Genomic DNA, 27,995 nt, shown 5'->3' with positions numbered 1-27,995 from the left:
AAGGCAAATTCCCAGCTTTCACGCTCTTCTGCAGTGGGTAGGACAGCTGCTGAAGAGGCAAGACCCAATCCCGGTCTCTCCTCCCATGAAAAGAAAAAAAAAAAAAAAAAAAAAAAAAACAGGATGGGAAAGCAGGTTTTCTTTTTTCAAGTGTCTGTGCTAACTGCCAGGCAACAAAATGAAGCTTCCCCCTTGGCCGCACTCTTCCTGGACACAAATCACATACTCTCTGCTCCCCATGTTCTTGTTTCAGTACAAAAGATGGAGGACACTTTGTTCATCTCTTCTCACTCCTCATGGCTTATTTTTAAGGGAGCATAAATCTTGAGGGGACAGAAATGCCCCAGTGGGCAGAATTACATCCAACACCTCAACTCTAAGAAGAAAGATGCATTCACAAATCCTCATGCTTAGGGTCTCCCTCTTAGCCCCAGGCAATCTTTGAGCCCAGGAGCATTAATAAGCCTTTCAAGGCAGTCCCTTTTTCCCAATTTTGCAGGAAGCTCAGATGCCAGCACCACTTCTCTAACTCACCTAAGCTGAACTACCTGGGGTTGTCTGAAGTCAATACTTTGAAACCAGCACTAGGTAATCAGCAAAACAAACAAATCAAACCACAGGTCTCCTATCACTTAGACTGAAGCCATAGCTGCTGGATTCCCCTCCTTCCCCCCTTCCACACTATGTCATGGTATCAAACTCAGGGATTTCTATTTGACTGAGGCAACCCATGGACAGCTGTGGCTCTAGCAAAGCCTCAAATGAAGGCAAGCTTCCATTATTTTTAAGTAACTACTGTGGAGTATCTGGAGGTTTATCTCAGCCCTTACCGAGACAAGGATGTCTCCCTGCCTGGACTAAAAACATTTTCCAGAAATGTTTAATTGATTTTTAAGGTAGCAGTAACGTATACACCAGAAGAGATCACCTCCATCTACAAAGCCTGCTTCACCTACAGTCTTAGCATCACAGCCACACCACTACCAATCATCTTCCACTGACTTGACAGCTACGTCCCTGAAACAGGAATCACCGCAAGATATTTGTACACCCAAGAAGTAATAAAACTTGATTCACTTAGCTGTTGGCATCCTCTAAAGCAAACTCAACAGTGAACAGGATCTCAGGTACTTCACACGCTACAAAAATTGCATGCAGGCAAAGCACAGGCAGGATGGTAAAGCAGACTTGAGACCATGACTGCTTCTTTATCAGTGCCCTATTTACAGAAGAAAAGTTGTCAAACTGTTCCATCTACTTCAGGCCTTTCTCAGCATTTAATTATATTATTAAAACATACACCAAAAAGAATGGCGATCCACAATGTGGTCAGTATTTAAAAAAAAATCATCCTGAAAGATCTGTGAATGAATTAACCAAGCAGAAAGGAATGTTTCTTTTCCCAATTCCAGCAAGTTTTCTCTTCCAGGTTTTTTTTGGCTAATTCCTCTTCAATTTCACACATGAGAAGCATGAAGGTTAATAGTTTTCCATGTAAGCTAGCTTAGAAGCAAGCGCTATGTGATTTCATTGGGAAACACCCAGGTATTTAAGGGAAACCTAATGCCATGCTTTGGTACCACAGCATTGAATTGCTGGAGTGGATGAAGTCAGGAGCTCCCAGGAGGTCTCTCCTTTAAAGGAATTCACTTCTTGGCACTGCAGCTTTTGATTTGATGTCTGCTTTCCCAGTGCTGAAACACCGCTACCATGAAGCTTTCCACAAACAATGCAGTGGACTTACAGAGAGCCCAGATATCCTGTAATCAGTTTAACAACATACACAAGCAAATCACTAGCTAAAAAACCCCAGCTATGTGGACACAGGCCTTTTGGGATTTTTGCTTTGCAACAACTCCAGATACTGTAGTAAATGTTTTCAGACACCTTCAGAACTAAAAGCTTGCACTTTCTCTGTTTTTTTAAACTTTAAATTCTATTGGTATCCTACTTGATAAGAAAACAACAATATTTTAGTATGCACCTACAGACAGGTTCTGATCTCAAATACACTACTGTAAACCCCAAACAGTACAGGAGTAGATAAAACTGTCAATGAGTATTTCTATCTGGGTTTCAGCTCCACATCCTGTTTGCATACAGTTTACCGTACTTATTAATTTGAAGGTAAGAAGCAAGTGCAGGAGACAAAACCTTTCTTTTAAAGCATATTAACAGATTCCAAGCACAAGGGTTAGAATACAGCTGTGATTTTTCATAAAACAAGTGAGGGTCCAAAGAGCAACAAAGATCATACATATTTTGCACATCATACGGTCAGAAAGAAAAGTTGTGAAGGTGCAGAATTTATTTATGTCCCTGCAAATCCTCCTTTCAGCAAAGCTACCCATTTCCAGCAAGAATCTGGCCACATTTACTCAGCATTTGGGTTATTTCACACCACTTCTCCCTGAAATGCCTTGCCCCTGAATACAGAAGGATGTATTACACGTGTCCAGTAAGCTGCCTGCTGATACTAGCTTGTAAATGTGACAACACCAGGGAGGCTTCCAAGCCTTCCAAGAGCACATCTGGCAGACACTGCCTGCATCTAAGACACACTTCAGCAAAACCCTTAAGCGTATGTTTAACAACATGCTGAAGTCTCACTGACATCAATGGGATTCAAGCATGTGCTTACATGCTTGCTTGAATCAGAGCTCCTGGCTCCCTTGGAAAGGGCCAACAAGGGACATAGTGTAGGAACGGGTATGGCAACACCAGTTAAGAGTGAGCTGAAAAGACAAGCCCATCCCTGCTGGCACAGAAAGCAAAATGCCACTATTCTGGAATGCAAGCATCAGCCCTGTTCCAAAGGTCTTTGCTCCTGGCTTTGGCAGAACCAAACACTGAGCCACGGAGACCGACTCCGTATGCCATGAGGGAAAGAATGTGTCTGAACACTTACACAGCATGCTTAGAGTCCCATTCACCTGGTAATGCCAGAGAAATCAGCAGCATTCCCACACAGGGAGGTGTGGGAATGTCAGAAGACACAAACTGCCAGGTCTTATGGCAACAAGAACACACAATTATAGCAGAGTTTAGCAAAGATATTTTGCCATGAAGCATGACACCTGTATCTCACAAATTATACATACCGTACAATATTTAATCAGGGCTTTATCCTGACCAGCAGAGTGAAACAACCTTAAAAGGACTGGGGAAAAATGAGCAAACAGCATCAACCAACAGGTCTTCCTCCCAACTTTAGAAGCAAGATTAACAAATACACACTGGGAAGTGCCAGGAACGGCTCGTACACACCACAAGAAATGCATCCTTTAAATCAGAGGAAATAAAAGGGTGTTGTTCCCTACATGCTCAGACCAGGGAGCTCATTGTCACAAGAGGATTAAAAATCAGACAAGTTCACTGAAGAAAACACAAAGGTCAAAACAAACAGGCAGAAAAAACATTAGCATGGGAAGGCTGTAAGCTTCAGATAGCTGGAAGGAGGGAGGATATCCAGAGGGAAGCATCATTATATGCTTGCTTCTTGCTAGTAAGTTAGGTAGGGTATCAATTGAAGCAAACATTTTGTCCAACCCAATATAATTATTCTCAATGACCCCAGAAATACTAAAGAAAACTAGCAGAGCCAATGATGATGACAGTTGGAAGCAGCAAGATCAAAAGTGTGGCCAGGAAACAAGACATTCAAGACCAGAGAGAGCCTGCAGTGTTTTAAAAACACAGACACTAAGCTGTATGTAAGGTATGTCACAAACATGATTTTACCTCCCAGTAAAAGCTTAAAGCAAACCGTAGCTTGAACTGTATAGTTAGATATCATTCAAGACAGGGCAGGTAGCCCAGGAATGCAGATCTAAAAGATAGCATTTTGCCTTAAAGAAGCAGGTTTTTCTCCTTTCTAAATGCTTACCTTCCACTCTACATGCTAGAGACTAGATTCAGCCTGACTTCTGCTGGCATAACATAAAACTGTGTTTGCTAGTGGTTCCTTGAAAGACACCTGTGGTGCATTAAGACCTTTCCAGTAAGTCTCCCAAAAGAGAGAAATTATTGTATTTCCCCTTGCTTTAGGGAAGAAACCATATTCACTTGCATGAAGCCAGAGATGTTAACACACAGATAGGCTGTTCACCTCTAACAATGTCTTCCTTAATGCTATAAAGGAGTAAAGCTTCAAAGTAACAGGTTCGGCAGTCCCAGGAATACGCACATGAAATGCTTTCAGATTTCAGTAAGAAAGGCTATGATGATGTACAGTATTAGGAACAGTGTGAGCAAGACAGCCATCTGTCACAAATCCCTTCCTTAAAACAGAAAAGCACATTGGCATCATCAATGTTCTAACAAAAATTTTTTTGACGAACTTTGGATGACAGTTCTTACTGGTTTACCTGGTTCACAGTGCACTGCAGCCATGGGATACTGCTGGCTTAAGACAGCGAGAACCAGGACTTCCAACTCTTCCACAGTATTTCTTCTGCTCAGCTATTACTCTCAGTGTGTTAGAGATGTTGCTTTGCTGTCTGCTGGCTGCAGCAAGCAGCATCTTACGGTAATCTGCTCTTGGTCAATATACAGCAGCTTTCTGAATTATTTTGATGGCTTTATTTCTGCTTTGAAGTGACACAAACTACTGGCAAACAAGGAAAGAAAAATGTATGTCCTGAATAACCTAAGGCAGAACATGCCAGGTTCATAGGCTACATCAGTCAGTGTAACATGCTGGGATCTCAGCAGAGCAGCACCTGTACACCTAAATGAGAGCTGCATGTAGGACCATAATCTGGAGTATGCTTTGCCATGATTGCTAGCTGCACCATCTCTGCAGAAAGTCATAGATGATGAGGCAGCGTAGGTAAAAGCCCACTGAAAACTCAGAGGCTTTGTATGCTACTGTGAAACTTGCAGAGTACCAGAGAAGTTTTTTAAGCAGACGGACAAGGTTTTGCTTTCAGACTTACAGGCATGCGGCTGTGTTTTTGAGCCAATTTTTGCCACCTAGAGGTCGTTACTTCAAGCCTGCATAATCCAAGCTGGAGGGGATGGAGGTTTACAGATACCTAGCCACGCAAACTCCCACCCCTGAAGGCTTTACAGCCAGATCCAGACGGGAACAAACAATTAAGAATTTGGTTTCAAAGCAGGAAGTAGACTCAGCAGTGGGGAGTGCTAAGCAGATCAAAAACCAATGTGATTTTCATAAGGGATTCCGAGGAGATGAAGTAGATTAGACTGCTTCTCCTGCGCACTAAATACTTGAAATGTGCTGGAAATTAGGAAAAGCACATAAACATACACTATGAAACATCAGCTGATGCAGCGCTTGGCAGCTTCCAGGACAGACTATGTATCAGTTAAACTTAAGGACTGTAATCATTTAGTGCTTTCCTTCTTTAGCAAACTACATTTTGCAGAGACCTATATAAATCATTCCATCATCAGTTACAAACCATCTTCTAAATATCAGAGGCCAGCCTAAAAGCACCTCAGCAAGATAATTATCTACAGCTACTGGATAGCTGCAATTTCTTCTCTTTTACCCTCTTTTAGAGGATTACAACAGAAAATGGTACATTCCAATTATGCTTGTGGACCTTCTGGATAATAAAAGACAAAAATTACGTATCTAAGACAAAGCCCAAAATCCCTTCCTTACACATTCTCTTAGTGGCTGAGAAAAACAGAGTGGCAGAGACAGACACAGGGAATTAGCTATCCTATGATTTTCACTTTCTAACAATTTCCCAAGCTAATGAACTACTTCTGTTTTAAAATACTCAATAATAAGAACTTCTACTGATTTTGCTGGTATGAATCTGAAGCAATGTCACATCAATGGTATTGGGTCAGCAGGCAGAATCTCTCCTTAGTTATGGGTACGTACACTGGAACAAATGAGTTAATATTAACTAATTGGCAACAGAAAGATGGTTCTCTTCCAAATAACTCCAAACAAAGAGTGATAAAAATCAACAAGATTTAATACCATCCACAACTTCAATTACGTTCTAATGCTCCAAAAATAAGTGAAAAGCATTTACATGTCAACCCCCATAAATATTTACATTTATGACTGAAGCAGCCTTGACTCTTCACATCACCCCATTAAATCAACAGCATTGAACAGGCTGGTACACTACAAACAGCATAAAACCAGGCTGAAGTTAAAAAACAAAAAAAAAAGCAAGCTAAACATGAATCCCAGCCAGAGTCTACTAGCCTGCAACCTAGGGTTACATTAATTTTGAACCCCATCGAGTTCTGTGCTTTGTCAGTCTTCTGCATTTGTGCTCACAAGGCGCAACTCAGCATTCAACTCTATGTACCAAGTTTTCTGCTTCTATGTCCCTGGGAAAAGAAGTGGTTCTCATATCCATGCTACTCTGCTGATGCTAGACCTTGCCTTCAGCAACAGAAGGCAGAAGAGTTCTAGCCACGACAAAGATCCAACTGTCTAAAGACTTCTGGTTGGACTTACAAAACCAGCCAATTATTCAAGCATCCCAAAATATCTCTGCTAACGCTGCTTTCATACTTCCAATTATATAATCTGGAATAAAATCACAGACCTTTTTCATTTCAAACAAAATAAAAATCTCTAGATATCTTTAACTAGATAGCTAGCTAAAGATATCATCACTCAGTTGGAGGAAGGGGTGATATTTGCTGGTTGGTGAATGTGCTGGTTATAATTTGTTATTTAATCCCTCCTTGCCATGCTGAACAGCAACAATACTCAAATTCGTGTAGAAGATGAACCTTCTTCATTTCCAAAGCCCTGCCTCTTAGTAGAGTGATTTCCAGGACTCAGTACCCAAAATTAACAGCTCTGTAATGTGCTCTTCCGCAAACTCTCTTTGCTTGTTCACTTCAGATTGATTCTCTGTGGGTTACACATAACAGAAAATGTGAGCAAAACCTTGATCTCAAACCATAAAACAGGATCACTCCTGTCTTTCTGCTAAAAGCAGCAGCCCAGAAACACAGAAAGTCCTAGAGTGACATCTTATTAGGGCATCACTGGCGCAAGGATTAACACTTTTGTAACCAAATTATTTAGCAGCTTACCTTGAAATAAGTTTTACAGTCCAGAGGAAGACTTCATTTATGTAGGTGGTGCACCACTACCTTTAATATTGCCTTGATTTAGTAAAAGAAGGTAACTACAGAACAGACCACTCACATTTTCCCACTTCTTCTGCAGCTATTCTTTCAAAGTGCCCTTTAATCATAAACTGGTGAATTGTCTCTTAAGCTCCTACTGCTCAGTAGGATCAAGACAAACAGGGCAGCTTCTCCACCCCCTCCTGGAAAGAGCAGTGCTGCAAAGTCAGCAGTGAGAGCAAGCTGGAGGGTCACCATGGGATGGGAATTTGTGACCTTCTGGCCCAGGGCTATGAGTTTGACCAACTGAGCCATGCTCAGACGGACTCTCGGTTAATTTTTCACAGATATAACTGAATCAGCAAGCCCCAGCTACAGGATAAAATACCTAGAGCATATCCCTAGGTGTATCTTCAGCCTAGCTCATGTAGATACCCAAGAGCAGGCTGGGAAACCTTTCTTTATTTCATTAAAGCTGATATTCTCAAACTACTGACAGACAGATGCATTATGGGTCTGAGAGCCCCATTTACACAAGGGTCACAAAACACACATGTACAGAATGAAAAATCCACCACAAACACATTTGATGCAGCTGTCCACACACAACTGCTTAGCAACAGATAGCAAAATAGGAATATACCTGCAGTGTCTTGCTATCACAGCTGTCACCCAAAGCTCTCACTGCAGCAGCTGCATGTATGTTCTTTTTTAATTACAAAGATGCTACACAAAACTACTTTAAATCAAAGCCTTGCTATGCACAGCATAGCATCTACTTGCTGATACTAATACACCTACATTATTATAATACACCTACATTATTATTTGATAAATAAGTGCCAGAACTCGTATTTCTTCAGTCTTGGCTTAAGCTCTGTTTCCTCCTTAGCAGACTTTTCTTCTATGCTTTTCCCCAAGAAGCACCTCAAGCAAATCCTGAAGAACTTTTTCGTACCATAAGCATGAAGAACACAGTCTGGGGAGTACAGAGGCATAAAGTGTCATGTTTTCAACACTGTTCTTGATTTCTACAAAACCACCGGTCCCATGAGGTCACTGAATTATGAGGGGCATTAGAACAGTGCCAGAGAATCTGGAAAGATCCTATTAGAAATGGCAGTTTTGGAGGACTCTCAAAAAAAAAAAAAAAAAAAAAAATGCAAAGAGCACTGAGTCAAGGTGAACTGAAGTATGCAACCAGGAAAACTTGCCAGTAAAAGGCACTCCTTCAGAACATAGTGTTTTGTCTGACTGCTTTATCAGGAAATCAATTTACAACTGCTTCTTATTACTCTGAACTGAAAAGGACAGGAGTGCTAAGGCTTTAAAAATCAAGGAAACGAAGGTAGGCAGAGTACAGCAGTCCTCATTCACTAAAGGATTAACCATTTTCTACTTTTGCATTTTAGAGAAATCCAGCCTCTTTCTTTCCCCGAGGGTGTTTTTTGTTTTGTTATTTTAATTTTTAAACTGTACAGTTTCTGCTACGCACACCTAACGTAACCTTGAGCTAGTTACACAATGCTCTGGAGCAGTCTGATCTATACAATGATCTTTTTCATGGCCAAAGCTCTTCAGAGATGCCTGAAATTGCTAGTTCAGGACAAGCCTGTTGCAGAGAAGAGTAAGTGTCTTAGATTTCAAACCAAGGACTTTGGTAACAAAGCCATCACAGACAGAAAAATTCACATGGCATTTTCCAAGGTTTAGTTCAAACTTGCAACATGCACAAGGTAGAGTAAAAGATTCAGCTTGGAAGCCAAACTACAAAGACTGATTTTAAACGTAATTTGATCTACTTCAAATGTTATCATCATGTCCCTTGATTTTTGTTTAAGTCCGGAAGAACATCTTCAGTTCAAGTTCTCTCACAAAAAGAAAATGCAATTCACCCTGCCCTTTGCTTCTTTCTCTGCCCCCGCTTCTTTTCAGAGGTATGGCCTCTGTCCATTTTCTCCTCTTGCTCACCCATTCCCAGTTCTCCAGCAAGGCCCAATTTCATCATTCAGTTTTCACAGATGGATCTGCTTGGACATGGGCTTTGTGTTCTCCAGTACATTGCTTATCCTTGCCCATACAGGCACAGCGACTCCAGTGTGCTTTGCAAAATTATTAAACATGCAGTTTTCTACTACAGGGTCTCAGCCTCTCCCAGAATGACCCAGGAAATCCTGGAAAGTTGATAAACAGATGCCTAAAATTCCAGATAGCTCCAAGTCCACTTAAACAGCAATGCCAGTCTCAACACTTTTCCTCTCTGCTTTAGTATGCAAAATCCCTGTCTCTTAACACTTAGGAAACTTACGTCAAAAGATAGGTCAACATGTTTGCCTGTTAAGTCTCGCAAGTCCTACATTTCTTCAGCAGGTGCATACTGTTTTTCCAGTAGAAACACTGAAAGGCTCACTCACCTCCTTGTGGGAATCTTTATGTGCTTCCAGTGTTTTCATGATAGTCAACTCCGCATAGTTCTTAAACCTTGCTGGCTGGTTCCGTAAGATCTCTCTCAGGACTCGCAGTGCCAGGGCTCTTATTGAATGCTGTGTAATGAGGAATCAAATCTGTGTTAGAAAAAGCCAGTTCTCAAATTTATAGCTTGAAGTAAATTCTATGGCTCCCTATTCCGCCAGAAATCTTATATTGCTCTTATATTGCACCAGCTCCAGCAGAGTGAACAGTGTAATCAATATAACTAAAATTCAGAATAGGTCTCATTTGCTTTTGCACAAAAATTCACATAAAATGACTGTTGTCACAGAATGAGTCTACTTTGTTAAATTCCATAATCTTTTGGCAATGAAGTACAAATTTGTACCCAAAGCCGTGTATTTGTATCACATGAATCTACAAAGCAGCTCAGGTAGTGTTTGTTTTGCCCTTCCTCTTGTGTTTAGCCTTGCGGATATCAACCTGGGTTTCAAAGTTGCTTCTCATGTATTAACACAGTAAAATCTACTCTCTTCCTGTAACTCCTATGAAAATAACTCTCAAGAACAGTTAAGTCACTGTAGTCAACACTGAACTATGTGTTAATCCTTTGTATCAAAAGATCATTAGCAGAAGGGATTTATAACACCTGCTTCCATTTCATAACTGTTACACTGAGTTTCTGGCCTGTGGCCACTCCAAATAGATTCTATCATTTCAACAGAATAATACTTATTTTACTCTATACTTGGCCTTTAAAGCATGTCCCAAAATTCATGCAGTAGCACAACACATACGTACTTAAAGCCACCAGATGTTTTGATACACGTGTGATGAGGCTATGATTAAAACATGTAGGACTAGAGTAGGTCATGCTTATACTATGAACAATGAGAAAATATCAGCTACCTACACTGCTTCAGAATCAAAATTTCTAAGCATGTGCACCATATGCTTTACAAGAAGCATAAGAAAGACAATGGATTTTGAATCAGATGAAACAAAAAAAAGTGCTTTGAAGCCTAAATATTGTAACATTCAGAAGAAGCGTGGCTCTGATGTGAAGGCGCAGCAGGGTGCTGATACTTACCAAATATCATTGTACTGCAAGCTGATGAACAAATAGCCCCAAGTGGCTAGCCTGTAAATTACCACTTTGATCAACTACCAAATATAAAGCTGTGATAATAACACAGCTTTTTTTTAATACTTCAAAACAAGATGCCCCATAACAGCTGTTTATTCTTGATGACATTTTTGCAAGAGACAGAGACTCATCCCAAGAGATCTGATAGCCTGGATCTTTTAACCACACAGAGAAAAAAAAGAATCTATTCTAAGATCCTTTATTCTTCTTTTTGTTAAGTTCTTCTTTTAGTTAAAAGCTTGTAACTTCGTCCTAACTTGGAAGGGGACAGCTTCTGAAATCTTCATAGGTTTTGTACTAGATTAGAAGATGACTTATTTTCTGATTCTAGTTCAATTTCCTAATTGTTTGTTACTAGCACTCAGAAGGGAGAGGGGAAAATTGGGACACATCAGAATAGCTTAAAACTCATCACTGAACACACTGAAAATGAAAGCAGAGTTATCAACCTTCAAAAGAAAAAAAATAAAAAATGAGTAGCGCAGCACCACTGATGAGATGCCATACAAATGCAGCAGGTTTCATTTAAACTAGTGTGGAGAAACTAACACCCTAGATGAAGCAACACCAGGAGATTAAGACAAAAATCTGCATCTCACATCTTTGTCTCCCAGAGTTTCCAGCAGCAAGAGCAGAATGGTTTTGAAATGTTCCTCCCAAACTCCAAGATTATCTTCCCTTGTGATCTTTAGCAGTTCCAGGAGAGCTCCTTTCCGCTCCTCCACTCGTTCGTTGTGGTTGGAGAGTTCTTTCAGAAGATCAGCCACCAAATCTGAATGGTCAATGGGCACTTCTAGGACAAATGGCAACAAATCACTTGGGGAAATAGGGAAAAAGATCAAAGATGCCAAGATTACTAACCCTCTACAGAGCAAAGTGCACATAACAAGGGCTCCTCCAAAATGCACTGAATTCCAGGAGGCCCCAGTCAAGCAGGCAAGAGAATCCACAATTTCACCTAAGTTCATAACACAGCTCATGGCTTCTAACGAACCAGGAAGAGATGACAACTGAACTTCATCCAGTTCCAATAATTACTTCTACAAGAACTGCCGCAGTTTTTTCCAGACACACACACCCAAAGCCAGTGATCACATGTATGACCTTTAGATCAAAGTACAGTGACTCACCAGTGCAAAAGAATAAAGCTAAGGTGTAGCATCACTTAGATGAAGTTAAATGCTCAGTAACAAGCTATTGAGTGAGATGTCAAAGAGTGGAAGGCCCCCAAAATAGTGTCGCTATAGATGCATTTAGATGTTTAAGGGACTAGCTTGGGGAAAACTGGGCAAACAAAAATCAAAACTGCAGTATAACGTTTTCTCAATAGCTACAGATGAGGTTCTGCTGGCACATGAGAACAAAATGTATTTCATACCAAGCCTGGACTAAGATGTGAAGTAATACACAACATATCCATGTGCAGACATGTACCTGAGAGCACTACCCATAAATAAAAAAAGACCAGAAACAGAGTAAGCTGCCTGCAGTTTTATGGTACATGCTGATACAAACCATCACGAAGCTGATCCATGTCATCATCGAACACTGCTTCCTTCAGGGCAGTCTTATCATAGGTGTTAATTGTGTCAGCATAAGGATAGGGGTTATACTCTCGAGCACGTGGCCCTGAAAAGGCGCGGGGAGGCTGGGTGTTAAGTAGGGAAGTTTTGTTATCTAGAGCCATCCTTCCACCTTCCACAATGTCACTGCTTCCACGGACATCACTGGTAGGCACAGCAAGGCCACCATCTCGAGACACCTAGGGGATCAAACAGAGAAAAAACAGGAGATTACTCAAATCCTGTATTTTTCTTCTGAAGTTCGCCCACCTTGAAGAGGCATAGAATTGTTTAAACATAATACTTGAGTAAAACTTAGATTACCACCTCTTTCCCTTACAAGTACAAGTCTTCCAAAAACATATCATGATCAAAGGGCAAAAAGCCATACTAACATTCCTAAAACTAAGTTAATATTGCTAAAACTGCACAAGCAGGCAAAGATCATACCTTCTGGAACAAAACCAATTTGCTAAGAGAGGGAAAGGAAGCAGAAGCAACATCCTCCTCATGAAACTCCACAAACCAGAGACAGAGGAGACTGAATGATGCTTAGCAAGTTCACACAAAATGAACAATAGAAGTGTCTAGAAGAAGAATCTTGGACCAAGAATTTTTAGCTTTGAAGGCTAACTTAATCTACTAACATAAACTTGCTCATCCAGGAAGCAAAACTGTCATAGAGTCACTGGATATCTCAAGTTGGAAAGGACCCATAAGGATCATCGTTTAAGATCTCTGGAAATGTTGAAGTCCACGTATTTAATGAAACAAATGGCACCTCACATGGTAAATAATTCTGTAACCATTCATGCCGTATAATGTATGATATGAGTTGTGCACTGAGTGGTTATAGTTCCTTCCTATATATGAAGAAATAAGGTTGTGAGGGAAAACACACATTAATTTTAAGAACTAACATTTCCCATCACAGACCTGACTACATACACTCTCATCTGAGCCTGAGGAACACTAGCGCTTTGTGTGAGACTCCCACAGAACACCAGAAAGCATTTTTCACAGAAGGCTACAGTTCAAAGGGAGCAAGTGACCACATTAGTGGGCCCCTATAATTTAGGTATAAGAAGTTAGCAAGCAATAAGCCAAAGACACTTGCAAGAATACAGCAGGAATAACTGGATTTTATACACTAACAATCCAAACCAGGTCTGAACACAGTATTTTAAAATTTCACCTATCTGGGGACATTAATCAATCCACTACTTACAATGTCACAGTCTTTCTTTCCATCACGTTTGATTGGCTCATTCAGGTCCTCTTGACTACGGAAACTAAATTTTTCAATTGCTTCTGTGACTCCACGAAGAGAGCTGTAGATTTCATCAGAATTTAGGTTCTCCGTGTCATAATCCAGCATACTAAAGACCAAACGTATATAAAATGTTACATATGAAATTGGAATCTGCTTTTGACTGTTAACAAAAACAACGTTCAGTTGGAGACAGATGATTTGGTGTACCCTTTGTAACAGTGACTTGTAACAAAACATGGATGGAAATCAAAGCAGACTTAGGGTCTGAGTCTCCCCTCAAATGGGGCTAAATCTAGGAGAAACTCCAGTGAAATCAGCGGTGTTACATCGCTGTGAGAGGAAGTCAGGTCCACTGTTTGTTACATTCCACAGCAGTGAAGTGTCAGCTTCTGTAAACAAAAAATCCCAAAACTCTCCCCAGCACAGTAATAATGTTATTTAAAAAGGAAAATAAAGAAAATCATTTACTATGAGAACTTAAAGGGTTGTCACAACTGGTAGAAATTAAATTAATGAAACATAAGTTTCATAATATATTAAATACAGTCTATCAATGGATTCAAATGTGACAGATTCAAATTAAAAGGAAAATGTATCTTGATGTAAAACTTAGTCTAACATGTCCCGTTTTCATTTATAGAGCAGTAAAACCAAAACCACTTGCATAATGCCTTGATAAATAATGCATTTCGGTATCGAGCCTAAGTTTGGGAATTCTTTAACTCAAATCTGATACTTTCTTGCAGTCTGTCTGCTCCTCATAAATTTCTCAGCAGCATAAAGCCACACAAGTTTTGGGATCCCTTGAGGAGTTATCCAAAATTAAGTTCCATGAAAAAAAACCCTTGCATGCAAGGGCAGATGATATGAAAAGATGTGGCTAAGAAGAGGATCTCCTACAAGCTTGAAGAAAATGAAAAGGCATTATTGGCAAGGTTCTGCTCTGTCTAGAAGTTAAGTTTGCGTGACAATCAGTTTTCTGAGAGACATTTAATGATGAGACCCAGTTAACTGCGAACAATTTCTCTGGCGGAGTCTCGGATCTTAATAGAGTCAGAAGCAAATAAACCAAAAGAATTTGAAACATTTACATCAAGTTGTTTGTCAATAAATGGCAAGAAGTGGCTCCCTACAGGGGTGAGTTACTATTTCTTAACAGTTTGGGAAAGATGACAGGATGGGCTTAGAGAGGAGTATGATTGAACAAAGGGCTGTGTTTGTTTTCCACAAAAGAAAGATTCCCTGTGAGGTGGGCAAGGAAAAACATAAAAACCAGAAAATCCTGTCTGAGTCCAGGGTACACAGCTATTATTTTCAACAGAACTAAAAGTAGGATGTTAAATATCTAGAACCACTGTTGGTTTGTTGGTTTGTTTTTCTGGAAGAAACTCAGGCACTTCAAGACAGAGGAAAAGATTGGTGCTGCCTGATTCCTTTGGGATTAACACACTGAAAATAGGCATAATCCCTGGCTCCCAAGCAACACGCTCGCACTACACTCATACAAGCATCAGCACCATGTATTCTGGCAAAGAGACCAAAGAACAACTCCCCAACTTAAAACAGTGTCTGTCAAGCCAGGAAGAAAGAGAAACTGCTTAAAGACTAAGATCAGGAAATAAAAGCTGTTTATAAACCTACAGAACTCAAAGTATTTGGGGCTTTTCAGACAGCTGAATGACACTAATGCACTGTGATAGCTTTTCAGACAAAAGTGAAGGCAGTTTTTAAATTCTTTATAAGTATCAGGCAGGGATAGGAAAACCTTTGTTGCCTATGATCTCAAAAACATTAATTTTGAGCTCAAGCATGTTTAATTCATAGATCTTAAGGCATTCTTCATACAGTATTTAAGTGAGCAATTAAAATGCCATATGAGAAGGTATATATGTGACTGTACCTGCGTACCCATACTAAGAGATGGCAATGAAATCCATGGAAAAAAACCAAAAAAACCCCGAATAATCACAGATATACTGACACTAAATCTGCTAAAATCATCACTTTTTTCATCAAGGATGAATTTTGCCCTAAACCGCTATCAAAGAACAGATCAAAGTACAGACTCTGCAATGCTACAGGACTAAGGCAATTTCTCAACAAAGAGACACTGATCCGATGCATTTTTCAAAGCACAAAACCACATTTCAATAAAAATCTAAAGAATCCAGTGATTTCATATGTCAAGAGTAAGCCTGTGTAGGAGATCACATTATGGCTGTGTTCTAGATGAACAAAATCCCTACATGTGAACACACACGTCTACTGACAGTATGTGCACTGGAATAGTTCACAGACAACACAATGGGGGGGGGGAAATAAAAATGGAACTACACCCACCTTTCAGAATGGAAAAATAAAGGGTGGGCACAAAAGGAAAATGAATTATGACCCATGCAGAAACTAGAGGAAAGTCACAGGATGAATTAAGAAGTAGAGATGAGCAATGTTTAGGGATGTCACAACATTATTTTCCATCTCCTGCTGCACTAAAGCAATGCAGCTCTCTACAACTTTATCAAGATATAATTTGGCAGTTTTCCAGTCTGACATAACATACATTTTACTTCCATAAAATTCAGTTTCCAATTCAAACTATGTGTAAGTAATCAACAGTTTAGTATCCTCAAGCAGTACACAGTAATTCACCTCCTTGCACTTTCAGGCTCTGGGCTGAAATATCAAATTATTCTAAACCTTGATGTCAGCTAATGAAATGAGGAAAAAAATTCTCAACTACTTTAACTCCAAAAATCAACATGCATCTCTTCCACAGATATTTTCATGTCCTAGAAGAGTCAGAACATTGATTAAATTTAATTCTGCAGGTATTTACAAAGGTATGGACTATGGGATTCTGTTTTCTCTCTCAGACGTCACAGATCCCCAGATTTTGAGCCCTCAAAGAATAATTTGTTTGCTTTTCTTTCAATAGTTTTTCATTAGGAACTTCTTGCTTCAAGGAAAGACTATGTAGTCCTTCCTCAGGTAATAGGCTTTCTGTAGATGTAATTTCTCCTGACAAATAAGCCTGTTGTCAGAGTATAAACTTAAAAAAATTCAAGGAATTTAACATAAAGGTCTGCAAAATTATATTTGTATCTAGAAGGTGGTTTGTATTTTTTCTTTTATTAAAACCAGTATACAGGTTTAGTCCACTATACTGACTAAAGATCTGTATGTAGACTTGAAGAAAATATGATAGCACAGGAGGAAAAAGAGATGCCAAAATTAGGGACTGATAACCTAAATCTTGCAGTAACAATTTTCATTTCAATCCTAAATCTTCCATCTACAATCACACTGTGCAAGCTTCATCCTCACTGCCCTATAGGTATTCACTACCGCAGATGTGAAATCACTACTGAGCTGTATTTGACTGTTAGAAAGTACTCGTGTGCTGCTTGCACAATGTACCCAAGTTTAAAGACCTTGCCCATGCTATCATAATGCAACCAGTGCCTGCCGAAAGTGCTCAGCAACTGTGTTCTGCATTGGAAGCCAACTGTGAAACATACACCCTTTCAGGAACCTGGCAGGGAGGAAGTCTGGAAAAAAACACTTTTTCCCCCCCACTTGCATGCCACATCTTCCCTGAGCAGCAAGCAAGTGGCTGCCTGTCACCTCTGCTCTCTGAAAGCTATCATTACCTCTTCTCCTTTTCCAACCATCTGCAAATCCTTTCCCACATATGAACAAATCCCACAGCGTGAAAGGTAAATAATACTGTGACACCTCAGACAAGTTGGTTTAACAGGTAGCTTGTTACCTGGGAGAGTAAGAGCGTCTGAAAGTCTTGTGGGAAGGAGCAGTGGGGATGGAGTTAGGCTGAGAAAGGGGAGGGGGGTGCTTCGACAGCCCATCTGCACTCCAACCCCAGAACCGACTGCCGCGATCAGAGGAGAAACGAAAGAGAAAAAACAGAGAGAGGAGAGGGAGAAAAAAAAAGAAACTATAATCTGAGTGGCTTAGTGCTGTCATGCTGCCTTGGAGAGAGAGAGAAAAATCAATAGAAACAAAATTAAACAAGAATACTCCACTGAACCTCACAAGTCATTGTTTTGGCCTTTCTTATTCATTTCCACTTTTATTCCTAATGTAATGATACAGTTCGCACTAAAATAGTCCCTGCTTCTACTAAATTTAAATTTTATAAATAGATATAGCTTCCATAAACAACGCAATATATTCTAAGTAAGCAATCCCTGACCACACATCTGTATTCAAACTCTAAGCAGGTACTTGTGAGCAACAGGATTTCCCTGGAAGAAAGTAAAGGTGGGTACCTTGTAAAGTTTGGCTCCTGGTGCCTGTATAAGAGCCTGCAATCAGGCCCTACACAACCAGCACATCTTTGCAGGGCTTAAGGTCTGATCCTATTTTACCAGATTCAACTGACCCCAAATATGCAGCAAGTGGAAATCAGTCTAGAGTGGAAACTTATCTTGTAAACTAGCAACTTGGTCCAGGTCTCAGCAGAAAAACTTGGAAAGACTGGATGAAACCAGCCTCTAAGTCATTTCAGATCTTTCAAAATTCCACAAGCTCCTGGTTACAGTTTGATCCTGCACTTTTGGGTCAAGGCACTCCATACCTGTGCCAATTTGTCTAACCTTTGCATTTGTCCCATTCCCTTTATGCTTCACAGATTTTCAAAATCATCTTCTAAATGAGAATATAGATGCTTGTGCTGGTGGAGTATTCAGGACAGTGCTTTGTTTCTATTAAGTTTAATAACACTATCTTGGAAAGTCACATTTGTATATACAAAAGTGAAAGATCGGAAGCAGCAATCAAGTCAAGAATTGCAAACAGCAGCAAAGCCAGTTGAAAAAACTCCTCTGAAGAGTGATGTCAAGAAATTTACTTGTTAACCAGCAATCAAAAAATATAGCTACTACATGCAACTATTACAGCAATACACCAGACACCTGCACTGCTGATCAGAAGTCTCACAGTTCACAGGCGAAAAACACCTACCTGCACATGGGCCACCAAACAAAGCAGGCTTGTTCTTATTGTATAAGGTGGGTGGCTATTTTTAATTCTTTTTCCATGCCTTGCTCAACTTAATACTGAAATTTTATTTTTAATGGTATTTTCTATTATCAGGGAAAAAAACAAGCACAAACTTACATAGCCAGATAAAATCATTAGCCCCTTATTTTGCGGCATTTCCTCTAGAGATCTTCAAAGGACTAAACTCACTTTCTCGGTTTTGTTTTTCTAATAATTTGAAGTGAGCACAGGTTTCTGGGCTACTAATAAAGGCAGAAACAGTAGAGCAAATACATTAAATTGTTGTTCCTTCAAATATTCCTAGAGAATCCTAGGTGAAAATTCACAACCTGAATGTAACATTTGAGTTTAAAGAAGTTCATTTGCTACTCAGAATGGTATTCTTACACTGGATGACTTCACAACTTAGTATTTTCCTTTCTTGTCATACTAAATCATTCAGTAAATCTCAGAAGATTTTCTCTGTCCAACACAAGCCATTCATCTGAGCACTGCTCAGGAAACATTCTTCTCAGTTAGAAGGCTGGGGTTTTTCCTACTATTTTCAGTCTTCACAAGTGCCCTCCCTGCTTTTCATCTTCATAAAACACCTTTTTCCTCCATAACTCCTCTCCCCCCAAAATTAAAACTGTCAAGACAAAAAAAAAGCAGGTACAAATGCAGAAGTAACTCACAGATGATTCTAGTGATCATGAAGCAGAACTGGATGGAGCAAATGAAAGCAGGAAGGATGCTGCCCAAGGCCCTGAAAGCATGTTACCTTTCTGAAGACACTAACATCAGAGGATACTTAAGCAGATGTTATCATATGGATAGACAAATTAGCTGTTTGCATCCATAAAGTCCAGTTCATGCAAAACCTTCAAAATCTATCCAGAGCATTCGAATACATGAACACACAAATAAACACGCACACACGCACAAAAAATCAGTCATCTGGAATTCAGTTGTGATGGCAATATTATGGAGGAAGTAATGTAACCCAAGGGCAATGGCATACACACGTACTATAGAAAGTCTGTATCAACAAAGCCTTGCTGATTGAAGATATTGTCCACAAATCATTAGTTATATGGGAGAGCAGCTATGCTTAGCAGCATGTTTATATTTGTACATACGCTAAACTATCCCTTCTGCACATATCCCAGCCCCGAAGACATATATGTCTCTAGATGAGAGTACTTCAATCTGTGCATCAAGAAAAAAAAGGTAAAGAAAAGTATAATCTTCAAAACTGGCATTAAGAACTGGGGATAATCTCTTAACTGGCTGCATTCAGGCTGCAGTAAAAGACGTAGGCATGGACAAGGTAAGCAGGGCCTGTACATGGAGCACCCTAGGAAGCAATGGGCATACACAGTCTTGGTACAACCCACTGACAATGGGGTCCCACAAAAACGTAAAGCCAAGCCTTGTTTCAGAGAAGGGGGCTACACAGAAAAACTGTGGGAATCTTGATCCTTTTATACTGCTATCAGACTGACTTGAGTGTGCTCATTTTCCAGGTTTGTAGCGAGAAAAGTGACATTTTACACCACTGATGAATAGCAAACGACAAGCATGTGTAATGGAAACATGACACACAAGCATCTATACTAACAACTGCAACAGTATTGCAGTCTATTCTACTTCCTGCAGGTAGGCTGCAGATAGGGTACTGCAGTGTACCCTACTTCCTGCAATCTGTTAGCATATCTTCTGAAGCTTTTTGTTTGAAAGAAGGATGGCCACATGTACTCTTCAGAAACAGAGCTAAATTCCCTTGTTCTCCAAGTCAGAACCATGCTCAAACTGCTACACAAGACACTTTCAAGAAGGATGCAGTCCAGCAGCGCATCAGAAGCCACTGCCACTGACTGCAGTACTTGCCACCAACTTTTCTACAAACAGTAAAAATTAGCAGCTAATGCTGCTGCTCAGAGGTCACTCAGAAAAATTAAGGTAGAACTTCTCCCCTGTTTATTTTAAATGGCTTTTACAGCAGCTCTTACCTTCACCTATCATTGAAGATTATCTTTGCCTCACCATCCTTGAATAACTAAATCCAGCAAGGAGGAAGGACAACCTTCTTGAAACGACACCTAAATTTTTGGATCAACATCTCCAAGAACTCCATAGAAAACTGAAGGAATGAATGACTGTTTCCTAAAGGAAATTCCTGGCCCACCGCATCAATGGAAGTTTAGGTCTTGATAACTTAATGGCAGAATGCTCTGGAATTACATGCCCTCTCTTAACTATTCCTTGAGAACATCACATGGGGAAAAAACCCTCTAGTTCCTAAACCCAAAATGCTAGAAAACAACAGCAACATAGTATTAAGCGGCAGCTGAAAACTTTAATCAATAATTCGATACATGCATCCTGACATCAAGGGGTGAAAAGAATGCAAAGACAAATTGAAAAGCAGTGAGTGAAGTGGCAAAACACCATCATGTCCCAGTGGAAAACCCCAAAAAGCATGGTAAAAGGTCATGAATTTATAAAATAAGTGCCACAAGCAAACGTGGCCAACAAAGCCACAACGTAACCACAGGGAGATATATCTCAGTTTATAATTTCCCATGACAAATCAGCAGGGCAACAATGCTCAGACTAGTCAAAAAGGAAGCAACATAGTTGGAACCATTCCCCTGAAACTCTACCACTTAATTTCTTAATGAAACCTTTGTTAAAAACCCCCTCATAATAGGCAACTTGACCTTGGCTTGCAACCACCCCGTCTAGTTTTGGATTACAGCAGATTTAGGGGTCACAAAGATGCATTTAGATATCTAGAATTTTCTTAAATTAGTTAAATTAGTTTAACTCCTTATGAAAGGCTAAAAGCCTATGATTTTCCTGACACATGGGGACTCACATGTCTAAATATCCCTCCAGACATGGGTTAGAACATCACGACAGGGTTAAATTTCAGTGTAAATTACTACACTGGACTACAAACTGCAGTCCTCACCCAACATATTTCCATTTCTTCCATGATAAAGGGAGATGACCTCCCATGGAGAGGACACGCAGACAACAGCAGCAGCTTTTAAGCTTTCCCAGCATAAATCAAAGCTTCTCTAAATAACAACCTAACACTTCCTCCAATATTTCTATAGTGCCAGAGCACACTGTTTAAATTCCCATCTCCACTGCTCTAAGTTTTTATGGTGTGAAACATGAACATTTCCCATATCCAAGGGTCCATGTTTGCAAAATAAAAGGTTTTGTAGTGGACCGATATATTCTAGTGTAGCACCTGCATCTTCATCAAAACACCTGGTTGTAATAGACCTGCTGCCTGAAGGATCAGGCCACAATTCTTCTGGTAAGCAGCCAGGAGAGTGATTTGAGAAGTACTCAGCATTGAAACACAGTCACCACCTCTGCTTGTTCTGCATCCCCACAAAGCATAAAAGGGGAACTGGAAATTCAGTACTTCTCTCAACAGCACAAGCACTGTGCTACAGTCAGATGAATTACTGAGCACAAGGGCACACCCAAAATACAGACAGTCTGAAACCCTCGACAAGAAAGTCATCATATACTTCATGTTATTTGCAACCCCAATAAGACGTCATTTCTAATACTGCCATTTCATATTACCTTTACTGAACCCACAAATGTAGTTCTGGAGAAGGCCTAGTTATGAAAGAAAATTAGTACTATAAGAAAAGACATTAAGATTACACAGATGACATGAGGACTGGAACACTGAAGTCTATCACCAACCATGTATTATAATGTTCCAACCCTGTTTCTTTGGAGAAATCTACTGTAAACTTTTGGTCTTGTTTTTGCTTTCAAAGTGAGTCATATTCTGCAAATGCACATTCAGTGTTGAAATCCTTTCATATTTTTTAAGTGGTTTAATTAGCTTGCCACATTACCTTGGAGACAGCCCACCGTGGGAACAGTTGGTAGGTGAAGTTAAGGGGCTGGTTCTGCTGCTGGAGTGCCGGGAAGGGGTCCGACCAAGGGTATTGCTGGGAGAACCCTGGCACAAGGGCAGAAGACAGGGATTAGCAACATGTTGCAATGCACAGGCAGGAGTATACAACAGCAGGTCCAAATACTGCCTTTGTTTGTGCTAGACAAACTTAGTGCAGTTTTGGTTCTGGCTCTTGACCTAAAAATCTGTACCCATGGTTCATGTAGTCATTAGTACGTTCTTGAAGGTACTGCTCTGAGGATAAAGAATGCATGTGCACTTTCCTATAGTCCACAGTACGTGCAATATTAACTATGCAACACACACAGCCTGCAAATATTACCAGATAAATGGTTTATCAATCCACAAGGCTACCCAGCTTCTCAGATACTATTTGCCAGGCTCCAAAGTATGCAAACCATTATCCTGGCAATTTAGCAATTTAATTATGCAGCTATTTTCCGCATTGTCTAAAGTGTTCTGATTGTGCTCGTTAAGAGCATAAGCAAGCAATCTCACTTATCATTTTTCCACTGGCCTCCACAACCATTTGTACCACACCAAAATGAGTTGAAATTGCTCCCAATTATGACTCTGTTCACACAAAGTCAAAGGTACTAGAGAATCCAATTCATTTGCCTGGAAGCCTAATGTTGCAGTTCTAGCGTAGACAAAGTCTACTTGTCCCTATAGAAGGGCAAAGACAGAAGGGTTCCAATTTCAGCAAGTTTCACAAGATTTCCACATGAAAAAGGCAAAAAAATACCCTAATCCTTGCTGTTCTGGGGGGAAAAGAGGTTTACAAACATACTTAAATCCTCTACTAACATATTGCTTTAGAGAAATAAAAATATGCAAGGGCTTCATGTAAAACCAAAGCATAATGTAATAGGTTTAGACTGAGGAGATCTTGTAGGTCTCCCCTCTAGGTGTAGACTGAGGAGACCTTGAAGATCCTGTGAGCTTCCAAGAAGACAATATAACAGATTTCAATAGTAGTGGTAGGCCCAGAAAATCTACGGTATCAGGATTTCTGGTTTAAGCCAAAAGGTTGTTACTGGCAGGATTTTCAAAAGCACAAATTTTATAATTCCCACCCCCCAATCTGTATTGCTTATGGCTATATTAAATTTAAAAATAACTGAATGCTTTGTTTTAATGGTTCCCATAGCAGCAACGTCAAATAGAAGCCTCTATTGTCATATTGCTTCAAGAAAGTTACAGATAATTCATGTTACTGAACATCTGAAACAGCTTTATCAATGAGCTGCTGTCTTTGGGGCTCTGCTGTTTGCAAGGACAAGGGCCTCTCACCACACTGGTGTTACTCGAGTTCTTGAGGTGGTTGTGCAGGAGCTTGGTAGCACCATCCTGGAATGTTTTTGGCAAGGCACCAAGTAACATGGTAAACTCAGGAGTGTTCAGTTCAAAGAGAGAAATCAGGACTATTTGTGCTGCCTGAAAAGAAGAAAGAAAAGACCATCAGTTTTTATTCTTTGAAAAGACTATGCACTCTGTTGGTAGTGATCCTTATGGTAAACAATGTGTGTTTCACCCAAACAGATTACTCCCATACTAGACTAATTTTTTACATGTCCCTTGTTGTGTCATAATGAATTGCTAACTGCTATAGTTAACTTTTTAGTTCTTAGACCTTACAATATACTTTTGCATTTATATCCTTAACTTCTCAGATGTGAATTGTATAGCTATTCACAGCTAGTAAGAAAATCTTACCGTCATCCTGTCCAGCATATATTTGAATTGAACAAGTTACTGAAAATATTTACATAAAACAAACCCAGAAGTATGGAGAATCTAGGACTGCAATCTATCATTCACATGCTTTCTATTTTAAGTGTGAATGGGCCTAGTTTTCTTCACACCCAATCACTACTTCTCCTAAGGATCTGACGAGTTTGTTTCATGAGACAGACAATCCCTCCTTCTGTTTTCTCACTTCTCACAAGTCTTACCATTGAGGCTGTTTCAGCAACAGAAGACTCCATCGGAAGTGGAAGATCTACTCTCACCCATGGACAGGCTACACCCCACCAGAATCCCCAAATTTAATAAGTAAAACCAGGGTACCACTGAAATAATTGAGAATGTTACCATTAAGTTCACTGGACAGGGTTTGCCCTATTCGCCTGGATAGAACAGCTGCCGTTAACAGAGTCGCCACTAACTCTATTAGCAAACATACAACTCTGCGTATGCTGAACTAAGACAATGGAGTAAAACTGGAATGGAAGCAGAATAGATCAGAGTGCAGATCTGCAAGAGCAATCAGTATTACATGTTCCTAACTAGGCTTCCCCAGCAGCACACAATGCATGTGGATTGCACCAATTCTGTTTATTTTCCCCTGCCTTTGCCTTGAAAATATACAAAAATATACACATTGATTAAAAGAACAATAAAAATGAAGCAATGATAAATGACCTCTGATGGTCTGCAGCACCACCTTCTCCAACAAGGGTGTAGCCATTGACACATCAACCTCCAGAATACATACCTGGATACCAAAGAGTGGCTTAAATCACAAAGTAAGAAGCAAAGCTATTAAGTGCTCTTATTTTGGAACAGCTTACATACAGGCTTAGGAGAAGCAGACACTTGTCTGACCTCTATGAAAACTTCCTAAAACTTCCTAAAAATGAAAAAGAGGATAAAAATATAATTCACTGCTGTGGCGATAACTGTACAATCACAGTTCTCATCAGTTCAAAGAAGGAATTTTGTGTTTGCAAAGTTGCAATAATTAAGTGTATCTGTAGTTCCCTAGGAAAGTGGAATCTTTCAGCAGATGATAAACTCGGGTACACAAAAATCCTTTCACAGTGAAGAGGAATCAAAGTACCTCATTGTTTCAGTGTGCAAATTGCAATTCAAGCTACACTGTTCCTTCACTATCAGCCCCAACCTGCAGTAACACAGCTTTGTATATGAAAATATGTTCCATCTATGAAAGTTTGGTAAATAACATCCTTTTCATATGGCCAACAAAGAACTGAGGCACACAACACTCAATGGGCTTCCAAGGACTGCAGCAAATAACAGGTCCTTAGACTCCTCATTCCAGATGGATCATGTTGCCTCCTGTCAAAACTCTCTCTGACTTGAATAGAATCATGGTATGTCATTATTCACTTCACACTAAAGATGTAAGCATGAAAGAAGTGGGAAGACAATTTTCCCCGCGGCTTTCTTAGCTCCATACTTATATACTCTACCCTCCTCTGACCTGAAGTTTTGGACAACTCTGCCATGAAGCCTGCCTGGTATCCATATATCCTGAGTATTTCTGTCCATTTTGATCCAAGAACTTTAAAGTTTTCACCAGCATAGTATCTTCTGTAATAAAAATATTACTGCAAACAAGATCTCAGAACAACAATCAGCATGTTGAACTGAATGCAAAGTGACTGGATGCAAAGTCATGCCAAAGTACATTCCTGTTCATGAATGGCATGCGTATCCTGGATGGTTAGGAAGTGGACATGCAGATCTTCTGTGTCAGAACAAAAAGATCTTATTAACCCAAAATAAAACAGGAAGGTTGATCAACAAGATTTCCAGGTTGAGAGACTGCTCAGAGATTAAAATGCCTGGACATATCAACTGGTAAGTCAGAAGCTGCCCAAGGTACAGTGAGGTGGGAAAGAGTTTCATAGACTTTTGTGCCACGTATCTCTCACTGATGGGTTAGAAATAAGGTCATTCTTGAAGACCTTCTAAGGAAATAGAATGAAATAATGGCTTTTGCCTAAAATAAACCTAGAAGCGCAGTTGGATGACTGAGGTCTATTTAAAAAGAACATAGTCAAGGCAAAAGCCATTATATGAAAGCTCCTACTTAAGATTTAACACACAAAGGTCTTGGGCCCTGCTACCATAAAATCAAGAACACTGTTACTGACCTCAAAAGGTGGAAGGTAAGTGATACCTTGAAATTGCACCTACAACATGCTCCAAGTTTCACTCTTGCAATACTTACAGTTTTAATACAGTTAGTTTCATTTCAGCTATGAAGAGCATCAGAAGCAGCATTTCTACACCCATCTTAACAGTTAGATCGGGACACACTTGATAATCCTCTAAGTTTCATTTACCGCATACACATTTATTTAATCAAAGGACATCTTTTACAGATAATGTTTCGAAGCATTTTAAATCTTTGGATTTTCAGCTTGTGACAAACCAGAGGACATTTTCGCATTTGCAGATCACTGGCCATTTCTGAAAATCTTGGCTCTTGTTTCACTAGATTACTGGAGTAGATAAATTTAAAACAAGCAAAAAACCACACTTATTTCTGTACACAATGTACACACATTCTCCATGCAACACTCGTGCTTGATGATATACAGTTAAAGAAGGAGTAAAAGCTGTATTTTCCTTTGTCTTTGTGTCCCTATACCATTAGTGTGGAACCCTAATCCATCTCTTTTCAGTGACATGTAACGTAGACACTATAGATTATCTAATCTTAATGAAGCAGCTCTCTGCTGGCTTGAGCTGGATAAACTCTAGTGACTTCAGAGCCTGACTATGCTAGTGAGGGGGTCTGGCTTCACGTCAGGTTCTTGAATCATTTGCAAAGGATCACTTATGTAACTTTATTAATAACAATGCAGTGAGGGATCAGGTTCCACGAACTGGTAGAAGCTCCCGAAGCTTCACACTTAGGTCAATGCAATTCATGCTGTCCAACAGTGCCAGTTGTTAAAGGGACACAAATACTTTAGCAACTTTCAGGTTTCAGCTTTACCTAGACAGTAGGTGTTCGACAGATTTATCAAAATCTGTAACTTCTGTGACTTGGCTGAATTATAGTAAAGTCTCTTTGAAATTGTTTGGGCTCATTAAGCAAAAAGATCAAGGCTAATTGGAAAAATCCACTGATTTTAGAAAGGAAATGCCAGCAGTGACCTAAGCTTAATACAAGTGCCTTATGATTGCTGCTGTTGCTGCTCCAACAGACCAAGCAGAAAAAGCAGCTAGTTGCCTGAGCTATGCGAAAGCAGTTTTCAAGTTACTCAAACATTGGCAATGGACTCCACAACACTGTCAGTCCCATAAAACAAAAGGATCTCATATCCTGGTTGCTTATGAGGGACTACAAGAGAATTAATGGAAAAGCACACCAAAGCAAACATTAGCTTCACAGACGGACACGCTTTTTTCAGGCCCCCAGTCAAGGTCTCTTTACACTAGACAATTGAGTTGAGACTGCACACATGATTAGTGTGATTAGTGCACACGGTTTTTAGTCTACCTGTTTACATTTCTCTTCCAAGTTTCCTTCACCGGGCCCTGAGGAAGCTGTAGTTGTCCTAGCTGGCAAATCCTCACCCACCCAACTATGCATGGTCTGGGTTTGACAAACAGGAAAGTTGGTATTTAGAGAAAGCACAGATTTCAACTAAATCATCTGAACAATACACATGCTGTATTTTTGGAGAAGAGTTTTAAATCAGTTCCTTCCTTAACTTCAAGTAACAAAAAGCATCAATACTTGATTTAACCAAGAGAGCATTCCTTTCAGCAGAGTGCAGCACTGGC

General features: G+C 39.9%; 1 protein-coding gene across 1 annotated transcript in view; it reads right to left on the bottom strand.

Annotated features, from left to right (window-relative positions):
- CLASP1 (cytoplasmic linker associated protein 1) overlaps positions 1–27,995 on the bottom strand; it is a 179,966-nt gene that overhangs the window by 9,709 nt on the left and 142,262 nt on the right. The window contains exons 30-36 of the mRNA XM_065671467.1: positions 27,709–27,804; positions 23,742–23,885; positions 22,387–22,493; positions 13,448–13,598; positions 12,173–12,419; positions 11,257–11,450; positions 9,495–9,623 (exon numbers count right to left, since the gene is read on the bottom strand). Of these exons, the coding sequence (XP_065527539.1) occupies positions 9,495–9,623; positions 11,257–11,450; positions 12,173–12,419; positions 13,448–13,598; positions 22,387–22,493; positions 23,742–23,885; positions 27,709–27,804 (1,068 nt within the window). The remainder of the gene's footprint in view (positions 1–9,494; positions 9,624–11,256; positions 11,451–12,172; positions 12,420–13,447; positions 13,599–22,386; positions 22,494–23,741; positions 23,886–27,708; positions 27,805–27,995) is intronic.

The sequence above is a fragment of the Lathamus discolor genome, chromosome 3 (assembly GCF_037157495.1).
Source record: "Lathamus discolor isolate bLatDis1 chromosome 3, bLatDis1.hap1, whole genome shotgun sequence".
Taxonomy (NCBI): domain Eukaryota; kingdom Metazoa; phylum Chordata; class Aves; order Psittaciformes; family Psittacidae; genus Lathamus; species Lathamus discolor.
This window is presented reverse-complemented; position numbering and strand designations above follow the sequence as displayed.